The sequence below is a fragment of the Ranitomeya imitator genome, chromosome 3 (assembly GCF_032444005.1).
Source record: "Ranitomeya imitator isolate aRanImi1 chromosome 3, aRanImi1.pri, whole genome shotgun sequence".
Taxonomy (NCBI): Eukaryota; Metazoa; Chordata; class Amphibia; order Anura; family Dendrobatidae; genus Ranitomeya; species Ranitomeya imitator.
In genome coordinates, this window is record NC_091284.1 from 762015531 (window position 1) to 762028277 (window position 12747).

At 43.8% G+C, this 12747-nt stretch overlaps 1 protein-coding gene across 1 annotated transcript in view; it reads left to right on the top strand.

Annotated features, from left to right (window-relative positions):
• Nucleotides 1–12747, top strand: part of KATNAL1 (katanin catalytic subunit A1 like 1) — a 221868-nt gene that overhangs the window by 75785 nt on the left and 133336 nt on the right. The window contains exon 4 of the mRNA XM_069759015.1: nt 850–1015. Within this exon, the coding sequence (XP_069615116.1) occupies nt 850–1015 (166 nt within the window). The remainder of the gene's footprint in view (nt 1–849; nt 1016–12747) is intronic.

A 12747-nucleotide genomic window follows, 5' to 3' on the forward strand; every position in this document is an offset into this window, starting at 1 on the left:
ATCATGTTCTCCCTGTCCATGTCCATGTCAAAATAAAGACTTTTTATAGCATCGGGTTTGGTGACTGCTAACCACTTTTTTTCTTTTCCTTTTGAATTATATATCTTTTTGGTTGAGCACCCCTTATGCCCATGCATTGAGTAGGAGGTATAGGGGCTGGTACAGCATATTGTAGCACGCCGATAGGTGATCGCGAATGACAGCAGTGCGGGTATACTTTGTTTCTTCTTTTTTTGGAATTGGTATAAGATGGCCTGGTCTTTTACAATATTTGGTTGCCCATATGTGTGCATCATTTAACCAGAGAAGAGCTGGCATCAGACTGCCCTATTGGATGAACACAAGCTGACGAAGGTGGTGTGATGTCCTGGGAAACGTTGACTCCTACCACATACTTGTACATTGTACCCTCTTCATGTGGTATTTTGTGGTATTTCCTAATGGCAGGGACCTCTTTCTGCAGGATAATGTGTTCTTTCATACTTCAAAAATTGTTCTCACTTGGTCTGCGGAACATAACTAAAGATTCATTAGCAAAAGAGTCCACACAATATTAGGCAGGTGGTTTTACGGTGGTGATGGATCTGTGTAAAATGATCCACATCCCCACCCTGCTCTCTGATATGCTGGGATCTTCTACAAAGTGTTGGATTTACTCAGGTTGAAGTTCCTCTAGTCGGGGCAGAGCAGTAGTGGACTCCAATGTTGACCCTTTTTTGTTATATGTAACCTATGTTTTGATTTTGACTGTTTTTATATTCAAACAATTCAGCCACAAAAAAAGTAAAGGTTGAGGACACTGGCAGATGGGCTTGGATTAAAATTATGGTTTCCTCTTTTGCTTATCAGGGCTCCTCCCCAGGTCAGAAGACCTAATAGAGATGTAAAACTCTCACGTAAAGAATCTCCAGGTGTCCAACCACATGGCCCTGTTGGTAGAGCGCATCCCATTTCAAAAAATGACAAGGCTTCAAATCGGGAAAGAGATGTCCGAGGAAGAGCAAAGGATGACAAGGTAAGGAACTTATTTACTTTTTCCAGTGATCATCAAGGATTAGCTTTGAAAAACAAAAAGAATAAAACAAAAGAAAGTTTTCACCAACCTCTAGCCATGGATTCTTTACTGTAAGAGCAGTAAGACCGTTTAACTGTCTGCCATAGGATACTGTGATAGGTAATTGGTTTAACGAGTTTAAGTTTAAAGGGAAGGATTTTTTTTTTCCTAATTTGAACCATATCTCAAACACGTTATGTCCCACATTTGCCAAGCATTGTGTCGCTCTCTGACTTAAACAGAGCCCCAATATGTTGGTCCAAAAAATTGGAAATTTTCACTTTTGCTGTACACGTGTCAAAAGCTAAAAAAGTGGTATTGCAATGTCAGCAATGGTCATGACCTCAAAGTTTTAGACAGATTTATTAAAGGGGTCATCCAGGACTAACATTGATGACCTATCCTGAGGTTATCAATATCAAATCGGTGATGTTTCGACAATTGGGACCAAAAATGGTGCGAATCGATCCCATTCCATTATCCACGATAGAGGTCTGTTGCAACTAGAATGGTAGAGGAGAGGGATAACTTCTTGCCTGTCGGAGTCTGCAGCTTATATTTTGATTAGCTGGCTTTGCGCCATGTCACATGTGCGTCACTGCAACAAATAGGTCATGCCAGGCCAGATAATTAAAAGAATGGATTTCATTTTATTGACTTACCTGACTGTTTTAATAATTTTGGCTCAATTTTCGTAGTCTTGAGAATTCTGCCCTTATGTGTGTTTTTTATTTACTTTTCTCTGGATCAGTAATGTAAGAATATAAGCCAGATTTGTAAATTGTCTAACGCTTGTTGCATTGGTTGAAGGGTGCGAAGTATAGCTTCCACGTAAAGAAAGCCTGTGTGCTTAATTCACGCATCCTACTGGAGGTGACACAAGGGCGGAGCTTTGTGACAGCGCCCTATCACAAAGTCTGAGAATATTCTAATGATGCTGATTGGTTGAGAGTAGCTGACTGACGGGGCTCGCCTCCCTCTGCTCCTCCCTCGTACATTTTTAGTTGAATGCCAACATTACACAACTTGTTGATTCATTGTGTTGAGAAAACAATGTCCACCTTCACCCAGATTTTTTTTGGGGGGGTCCAATTGTTAGGCTGGTATCGAATATTAGTGTTTTTCTTCCCCAAATTTTCCTCTACTTGCACAGAAAACAATTAAGTACAGCATTTTTCATAGCATCTAGAAACCAAGTGCATTTACATCTATTTTTAAGCTGATTCTGTGTTGCCATGGTTGTTATTGTTGTCTGCAGAGCGCGTTAGTCACATTTTCACTTAGTAGAAAGCTAGAAATTCTGTGCAGCAGAGCTTCTCCCGCTGTGAAGAAGGCTGCACCACTGAGACTGGCTGTCATCCCTGTAGGAAAATCTTGCAAGAAGCCATTGTCATGGCAGATTTCTGTTCCTTGTATAGGAATGGCATCTGCTGCTTTTCTTTTCCTTATTTTTAATATCTCAATGGCATCATACTGCAATCACATGGAGCACATTGATGTGTGCATCCCACCCAAACCTCCTCTTCACTCCTATCTGCAGTGTTGGAGTCGTCCTGTGCTCGTGAGATTTGTGTAGTGATGAAGAAAGCGCTGATGTGTTACTACAGTGATCGGCAACAGGTTTCGCCATACAAGCTTCAGAAATTAATAAACAGATCTCAGACCCGGGGTGTGTGTTTATGGAGCAGGCATATGAACTGAGCATCCTACATACAGGGCCGATGCAGACTGTGGCTTGGCCATACATACTAAAATATTGCAGGCAGTATGTAGTACAGGGAATGAGACGATTGCAGGTTCCCAAGGGGGACTGTGAATGCTTAGGCTGCTTTCACACATCAGTTTTTTGCCGTCAGGCTCAATCCGTCGAATTTTGCAAAACACGGATCCGGCGAATGATGCCACCGGATCCGTTTTTTTCTCATAGACTTGTATTAGCGACTGATTGCAATGGACGACATCGCGTTTCGTTCGCCGGATCCGTCGAAAATTGTCAGTCCGGCGGCCGGAGACAACGCATAGAGGAACGTTTTTTGTGTCTGTTGAAAAAACAGGCAGCAACGGATCCGGCATTTGCTAGAATGGAAGCCTATGGCGCCGGATTCGTCAACTGACGAAATCTGGGTTGCAGATTCCGTTTTTGTAAACTGAACATGCGTTTTCCATTCTTCTCTCTCTATATCTCATCAGTTTTCCACAATTTGCGACCGATCCGTTTTTTTCAAAATTCGCCGGATTGAGCCTGACGGCAAAAAACTGATGTGTGAAAGCAGCCTTAGCGCTCTGCATTGTCAACAGGAAATTAAGAACATTCCATAGCATCTCAATTGGGCTATGGAGGACACCACTGGAAGTCAAATCAAGACAGCTAGTACGAGTGACCATCAAATGCAGCATAGTGCATCACTTAGGTATATCTCCAGTGCTGTTCTGCATAAGCCTGAAATCCCTCAGTCAGATAATCACAGAGCCTGGCTATGGTTAAAGTTCAAGAATGGAAGCACCATCAGGAACCTCCTCTACATGGATGACATCAAGCTGTATGCGAAAAATGAACGAGAGATCGATTCAGTGATGCACCTGACAAGGATCTACAGTGAAGATATCGGGATGTCCTCCGGAGTGGAGAAGCGTGGCCAGTTGATAAAGATGCAAGATAGTCAAGACTGATGAAGTGGGATACGGTAACCATGATTAAGAGGAAAGGAAATCAGCAACATCCCAATAGCATCAATACGTATGCCCTGCCAGTTATCAGATACCCTGCTGGCATAGTGTGCTGACCAAAAGAAGAGTTGGAAGATGCAGATGTGAAGACATGGAATCTCCTTACAATGCATGGAGGTTACCCAAAGATTGTATACCAACAGAAAAGAGGGTGGTCGAGGTTTGATAAGTGTCCAAGCCATCATCACAGACGAAACAAAGGGTATCCAGAAATATATTAGAAAAATGTCACCAAAGGATGACATGCTGAGAGAAAGCCTAAGACAGCAACAGTTCTGGAAGGAAGAATAGGAACACGAAATACCACGGAACATAAGAAAGAAGATATTTGAGAAGCTAGAGAAATACCAGGGTCTCAAAGAAAAACTGGAGAAGATGTGGAAGGTGAAGGCAACAGTGATTCCAGTGGTGATAGGAGCACTCTGAGCAGTGACCTCTAAGTTGGAAGAATGGCTACAACAGATCCCAGGAGTAACATCTGAACTCTGTCCAGAAAAGCAAAGCAAGATCCTGTGCAGAACCATCAAACTCCCAGGACCAGAGAATAAGGATAGACATTAACCCCTCTGTGACCTTAGACGTACTATCCCGTCGAGGTGCCCTGGGCTTATCTGACCCTGGACGGGATAGTACGTCATAGCCGATCGGCCGCGCTCACGGGGGGAGCGCGGCCGATCGCGGCCGGGTGTCAGCTGCTTATCGCAGCTGACATCCGGCACTATGTGCCAGGAGCGGTCACGGACCGCCCCCGGCACATTAACCCCTGGCACACCGCGATCAAAGATGATCGCGATGTGCCGGCGGTGCAGGGAAGCACCGCGCAGGGAGGGGGCTCCCTGCGGGCTTCCCTGAGACCCCCGGAGCAACGCGATGTGATCGCGTTGCTGCGAGGGTCTCACCTCCCTCCCTGCTCCCTCCAGCCCCGGATCCAAGATGGCCGCGGATCCGGCTCCTGCAGGGAGGGAGGTGGCTTCACAGAGCCTGCTCAGAGCAGGCACTGTGAAGGCTGCAGCGCTGCATGTCAGATCAGTGATCTGACAGAGTGCTGTGCAAACTGTCAGATCACTGATCTGTGATGTCCCCCCCTGGGACAAAGTAAAAAAGTAAAAAAAAAAATTTCCAAATGTGTAAAAAAAATAAAAAAAAATATTCCAAAATAATGAAAAAAAAAAAAAAATATTATTCCCATAAATACATTTCTTCATCTAAATAAAAAAAAAAAAACCAATAAAAGTACACATATTTAGTATCGCCGCGTCCGTAACGACCCGACCTATAAAACTGTCCCACTAGTTAACCCCTTCAGTAAACACCGTAAGAAAAAAAAAAAAAAAAAAACGAGGCAAAAAACAACGCTTTATTATCATACCGCCGAACAAAAAGTGGAATAACACGCGATCAAAAGGACAGATATAAATAACCATGGTACCGCTGAAAGCGTCATATTGTCCCGCAAAAAAAGAGCCGCCATACAGCATCATCAGCAAAAAAATAAAAAAGTTATAGTCCTGAGAATAAAGCGATGCAAAAATAATTATTTTTTCTGTAAAATAGTTTTTATTGTATAAAAGCACCAAACCATAAAAAAATGATATAAATGAGGTATCGCTGTAATCGTACTGACCCGAAGAATAAAACTGATTTATCAATTTTACCAAACGCGGAACGGTATAAACGCCTCCCCCAATAGAAATTCATGAATAGCTGGCTTTTGGTCATTCTTCCTCACAAAAATCGGAATAAAAAGCGATAAAAAAATGTCACGTGCCCAAAAATGTTTTCAATAAAAACGTCAACTCGTCCCGCAAAAAACAAGACCTCACATGACTCTGTGGACCAAAATATGGAAAAATTATAGCTCTCAAAATGTGGTATTGCAAAAAATATTTTTTGCAATAAAAAGGGTCTTTCAGTGTGTGACGGCTGCCAATCATAAAAATCCGCTAAAAAACTCGCTATAAAAGTAAATCAAACCCCCCTTCATCACCCCCTTAGTTAGGGAAAAATAAAAAAAAATGTATTTATTTCCATTTTCCCATTAGGGCTAGGGTTAGGGCTAGGGTTAGGGCTAGGGTTAGGGCTAGGGTTAGGGCTAGGGCTAGGGTTAGGGTTAGGGCTAGGGTTAGGGCTAGGGTTAGGGCTAGGGTTAGGGCTAGGGCTAGGGTTAGGGCTAGGGTTAGGGCTAGGGTTAGGGTTACAGTTAGGGTTGGGGCTAAAGTTAGGGTTAGGGTTTAGATTACATTTACAGTTGGGAATAGGGTTGGGATTAGGGTTAGGGGTGTGTCAGGGTTAGAGGTGTGGTTAGGGTTACCGTTGGAATTAGGGTTAGGGGTGTGTTTAGATTAGGGTTTCAGTTATAATTGGGGGGTTTCCACTGTTTCGGCACATCAGGGGCTCTCCAAACACGACATGGCGTCCGATCTCAATTCCAGCCAATTCTGCGTTGAAAAAGTAAAACAGTGCTCCTTCCCTTCCGAGCTCTCCTGTGTGCCCAAACAGGGGTTTACCCCAACAGCTCAGGACAAATTGGACAACAACTTTTGTGGACCAATTTCTCCTGTTACCCTTGGGAAAATACAAAACTGGGGGCTAAAAAATAATTTTTGTGGGAAAACAAAAAGATTTTTTATTTTCACGGCTCTGCGTAATAAACTGTAGTGAAACACTTGGGGGTTCAAAGTTCTCACAACACATCTAGATAAGTTCAATGAGGGGTCTAGTTTCCAATATGGGGTCACTTGTGGGGGGTTTCTACTGTTTAGGTACATTAGGGGCTCTGCAAACGCAATGTGAAGCCTGCAGACCAATCCATCTAAGTCTGCATTCCAAATGATGCTCCTTCCCTTCCGAGCCCTCCCATGCGCCCAAACGGTGGTTCCCCCCCACATATCGGGTATCAGCGTACTCAGGACAAATTGGACAACAACATTTAGGGTCCAATTTCTCCTGCTAACCTTGGAAAAATACAAAACTGGGGGCTAAAATATAATTTTTGTGGAAAAAAAAATATTTTTTATTTGCATGGCTCTGCGTTATAAACTGTAGTGAAATACTTGGGGGTTCAAAGCTCTCACAACACATCAAGATGAGTTCCTTAGGGGGTCTACTTTCCAAAATGGTGTCACTTGTGGGGGGTTTCTACTGTTTAGGTACATTAGGGGCTCTGCAAACGCAATGTGACGCCTGCAGACCATTCCATCTAAGTCTGCATTCCAAATGGCGCTCCTTCCCTTCCGAACCCTCCCATGCGCCCAAACGGTGGTTCCCCCCCACATATGGGGTATCAGCGTACTCAGGACAAATTGGACAACAACATTTAGGGTCCAATTTCTCCTGCTAACCTTGGAAAAATACAAAACTGGGGGCTAAAATATAATTTTTGTGGGAAAAAAAAATATTTTTTATTTGCATGGCTCTGCGTTATAAACTGTAGTGAAATACTTGGGGGTTCAAAGCTCTCACAACACATCAAGATGAGTTCCTTAGGGGGTCTACTTTCCAAAATGGTGTCACTTGTGGGGGGTTTCTACTGTTTAGGTACATTAGGGGCTCTGCAAACGCAATGTGACGCCTGCAGACCATTCCATCTAAGTCTGCATTCCAAATGGCGCTCCTTCCCTTCCGAACCCTCCCATGCGCCCAAACGGTGTTTCCCCCCGACATATGGGGTATCAGCGTACTCAGGACAAATTGGACAACAACTTTTGGGGTCCAATTTCTCCTGTTACCCTAGGGAATATACAAAACTGGGGGCTAAAAAATAATTTTTGTGGGAAAAAAATTTTGTTTTATTTTTATGGCTCTGCATTATAAACTTCTGTGAAGCCCTTGGTGGGTCAAAGTGCTCACCACACCTCTAGATAAGTTCCTTAGGGGGTCTACTTTCCAAAATGGTGTCACTTGTGGGGGGTTTCAATGTTTAGGCACATCAGTGGCTCTCCAAACGCAACATGGCGTCCCATCTCAATTCCTGTCAATTTTGCATTGAAAAGTCAAATAGCGCTCCTTCCCTTCCGAGCTCTCCCATGCGCCCAAACAGTGGTTTACTGCCACATATGGGGTATCAGCGTACTCAGGACAAATTGGACAACAACTTTTGAGGTCCAATTTCTTCTCTTACCCTTGGAAAAATAAAAAATTGGGGGCAAAAATATAATTTTTGTGAAAAAATATGATTTTTTATTTTTACGGTTCTGCATTATAAACTTCTGTGAAGCACTTGGTGGGTCAAAGTGCTCACCACACATCCAGATAAGTTCCTTAGGGGGTCTACTTTCCAAAATGGTGTCACTTGTGGGGGGTTTCAATGTTTAGGCACATCAGTGGCTCTCCAAACGCAACATGGCGTCCCATCTCAATTCCTGTCAATTTTGCATTGAAAAGTCAAATAGCGCTCCTTCCCTTCCGAGCTCTCCCATGCGCCCAAACAGTGGTTTACTGCCACATATGGGGTATCAGCGTACTCAGGACAAATTGGGCAACAACTTTTTGGGTCCAATTTCTCCTGTTACCCTTGGTAAAATAAAACAAATTGGAGCTGAAGTAAATTTTTTGTGTAAAAAAGTTAAATGTTCATTTTTATTTAAACATTCCAAAAATTCCTATTAAACACCTGAAGGGTTAATAAACTTCTTGAATGTGGTTTTGAGCACCTTGAGGGGTGCAGTTTTTAGAATGGTGTCACACTTGGGAATTTTCTATCATATAGACCCCTCAAAATGACTTCAAATGAGACGTGGTCCCTAAAAAAAAATGGTGTTGTAAAAATGAGAAATTGCTGGTCAACTTTTAACCCTTACAACTCCCTAACAAAAAAAAAAATTGGTTCCAAAATTATGCTGATGTAAAGGAGACATGTGGGAAATGTTACTTATTAAGTATTTTGTGTGACATATCTCTGTGATTTAATTGCATAAAAATTCAAAGTTTGAAAATTGCGAAATTTTCAAAATTTTCGCCAAATTTCCGTTTTTTTCACAAATAAACGCAGGTACTATCAAAGAAATTTTACCACTATAATGAAGTACAATATGTCACGAGAAAACAATGTCAGAATCACCAGGATCCGTTGAAGCGTTTCGGAGTTATAACCTCATAAAGGGACAGTGGTCAGAATTGTAAAAATTGGCCTGGTCATTAACGTGCAAACCACCCTTGGGGGTAAAGGGGTTAAAACACAAACGAAAAAAAAATCATCCCACATACGGTGAGAAAGATATTATATTTATTTTTATAGCGCCATTACTATCATGGTACTATACATGAAAAGGGGTAACATACAACATACAAATATAGATTACAGTGAACAAACAAGCAATGGCAAACTGTTACAGAATGGAGGAGCCCTGCCTTTGCAGGCTTACAGTCTAGAGCAGAGGTCCCCAACATTTCTGCTGACCTTGAGAGCCACATTCAGCTCCCAGATTCATATGAGAGGGTCGTGAGCCACATCCAGCCTAGAGAGAGGGTCGCGAGCCACATTCAGCTCCCGTCCCCCCACAATAATGGCAACCAAAGCCCCCATTACAGGCATAATGGTAACCAAAGCATTTCCACAAAAATCACCCCAAAGTAGCATAGTAAGATTCAGGAGTTCCCACAATACCCCCCATTCAATAATCTACTATAAAACACTCCCAAGTTACTGTCACATCCAGCTTCCAACACCTGCTCTGACAGGTGGTATCATCTTGTCTCCAGTGTACCATACTTAAATCATCTCACACCCCCTAAGACCAGTATATGTGCATCCAGATCTGCTCTTCTGTGCAGGGCTGCTCACAAAATTCGCCACTTTCAGATTTGCTGTTCATACCTGTTTGCTAGACCTGGAGGTTATGCACCAAGCTGGCAGACAGCCGCGAGCCACAATTCATGGGACCGCGAGCCACATGTGGTTCCCGAGCTACAGGTTGGGGAGCCCTGGTCTAGAGGGTAATGTGGAAGGAGACAGTAGGTTGGGGGTTATTGCTTTCATGGTGGTGAGGTGGCAGGGGGTCAGGCTGTAAGATTTCTTGAAGAGATGGGTTTTTAAATTTTGTCTGAAGGTTTTCAGTGTGGCTGATCGGATGCACAGAATTCCAGAGCATAGGGGATACTCTGGAGAAGTCTTGGAGGCTAATGGGTGAGGAAAGTGTTAGTGTGGAGGAGGGAACGAGGTCTTGGGAGGTGGTGTGTTGGAAGATATCAGGAGATTATTCAGAGATATACAGAGGAGACAGATTCTGAACAGCTGTGGGAGCCACTGAAGGAATTTGTGTCACTGTGTCAGCGCCGGCCGGCCGTAAAGCAGAGCACAGCGGTGACGTCACCGCTGTGCTCTGCTTTACGGCCGGCCGGCGCTGACACAGTCAGTGCGGGAAGCTGACGCCGGGGGAAAGACACCGGAATGTAAGTATGTACTGTTTGTTTTTTTTTACTTTTACAATGGTAACCAGGGTAAACATCGGGTTACTAAGCGCGGCCCTGCACTTAGTAACCCAATGTTTACCCTGGTTACCAGTGAACACATCGCTGGATCGGCGTCATACACGCCGATTCAGCGATGACAGCGGGTGATCAGCGACCAAAAAAATGGTCCTGATCATTCCCATCGACCTACGATCTCCCAGCAGGGGCCTGATCGTTGGTCGCTGTCACGCATAACTATTTTGTTAACGATATTGTTGCTACGTCACAAAAAGCAACGATATCGTTAACGAAATCGTTATGTGTGAAGGTACCTTAAGGTATATGGAGAAGTGTTGAGCAAACAGATTCGCATTAACCATGGTCCTGTGGCCACATCCAAAGTCCCTGACCGGAGCCCTGCTCGGACCTCTGCCGGCATCCACAGCACTTCTTCTGATTTAAGATAAAAGAAAAAGAAGCTGGGGCGCTCAATGTATTAAATTGCTGGTGCAGAGGAATTCTGACTCAAAAGAGGTAAGGTTGTGCAAAGGCAAGCACAACGCTGCATAAGGCTTGAAAACTGGTGAGGACGCAACTGGTGAGGCTGCTCCAATGCTGAACCTGACCAAGTCTGGCATGAACTTTGATAAAATTGGACAAAGGAGGTCAGGTACCTGATGGAGTTGGGGCAACTCTGAAACGCGTTGCCAATAAAGACCCCCCTTTTACCATTCCTCTGGTTACCCCATTTCTTCTGTACTTGGCAGCACCCTAGATACACAATGATGCCTTGTGTTATGAACTGGTGGTTTAGGAGGAACATGGGACGAGCTCTGAAGGAGGTGGTACCTGTACTGACCGCAGTCCCTAAGCTCAACACAACACTAGAATTAGCCGTGGGATGCTCCTGTCACTCCCTAGGCACCTCGTCACAGCCTGAGAATTAACTACCCCTAAAGATAGAAACAGGAAAACTATCTTGCCTCAGAGAAAATCCCTAAAGGATAGATAGCCCCCCACAAGTAATGACTGTGAGTGGAGAGGGAAAAGACATACACAGAATGAAACCAGGATGTAGCACAGGAGGCCAGTCTAGCTAGATAGATAGGACAAGATAGAATACTGTGCGGTCAGTATTAAAAACTACAAAAATCCACACAGAGTTTACAAAAATCTCCACACCTGACTAAAGGTGTGGAGGGTAACTCTGCTTCCCAGAGCTTCCAGCTTAACTGAATTAATCCATACTGACAAGCTGGACAAAACATAGAATGCACAGAACGAATAAGTCCACAACATGTGGACAGAAAAGAGCAAAGCAAGGACTTATCTTTGCTGAACTGGTCAGGATATCAGGGAAATCCAAGCAAAGATGTGAATCCAACCAGGAACCGTTGACAAGTGGCACTGGCTAAAGGGAAGAGCCAGGCATAAATAGCCGAGCAGAAAGACAATCAGTGGAAGCAGCTGCAGACTGCTAAATCCAAGGAGCAGCCATTCCACTTAAAACCACCGGAGGGAGCCCAAGAGCGGAATTCACAACAGCCTTGCAGGTGTCTCTTCTATCTTCTGATTGAAGAGCTTGCCATTTTGTGCTTGGCGCAACGATGACATTGTGCCAGTCCTGCTAATCAGAAAAGGTGCAGGGGATACCAGCAGGTAGGAGAAGGATCACAGTGCTCCGGTTTGGTGGCCACTGACTACCAACATGGCTAGAATTCGGCTAATATGTTTGCTCAACTCTAGAATGAGGACTTTGGACTTGGATGTCACCTGATTTTTTCACGGGTAGATAAGCTGGCGTCAGAGCAGTCTGGCAGCGACTTTCTCCAGAGGATTTACACTCGATTTTGCACTCGGCCAAGCTTATGAAGGACCACTATCTAATGTGTATTGTGAGATACAAACCCTTTCATTTTTTTTACCGTAATGCCAGTGTACGGATCTTATGTTTTACTAGATGGTGGCCCAATTCTAACGCATCTGGTATTCTAGAATATGTATGTATGTAAGTATATAGCAGCCACATAGTATATAGCACAGGCCACGTTGTATATAGGAGCCATGTAGTATATAGCAGACAAATAGTATGTGGCCTGTGCTATATACTATGTGGCTGCTATATACATACATACATATTGTAGAATACCCGATACGTTAATACAGGCCATGCAGTATATAACACAGCCCAAATAGTATAACAGCCCACGCAGTATATAGTAGCCACGCAGTATATAACACAGGTGATGTAGTATATAACACAGGCCATGCAGTATATAATAGTGGACACGTAATATATAGTACAGGCTACGCAGTACATAACACAGCCCACATAGTATCTAACACTGGCCACGTAGTATATAGCAGCCACGCGCTATATAACACTGCCCACGTAGTATATAGCAGTGTGGGCACATATCCGTGTTAAAAAAAGATAATTAAAATAAAAAATAGTTATACACTCACCCGCCGGGATCCAGCAAAGCTGTCCTATGCGCGCGGCTGCCGCCATCTTCCGTTCCCAGGATGCATTGCGAAATTACCCAGACGACTTAGCGGTTTTGCGAGACCGCTAA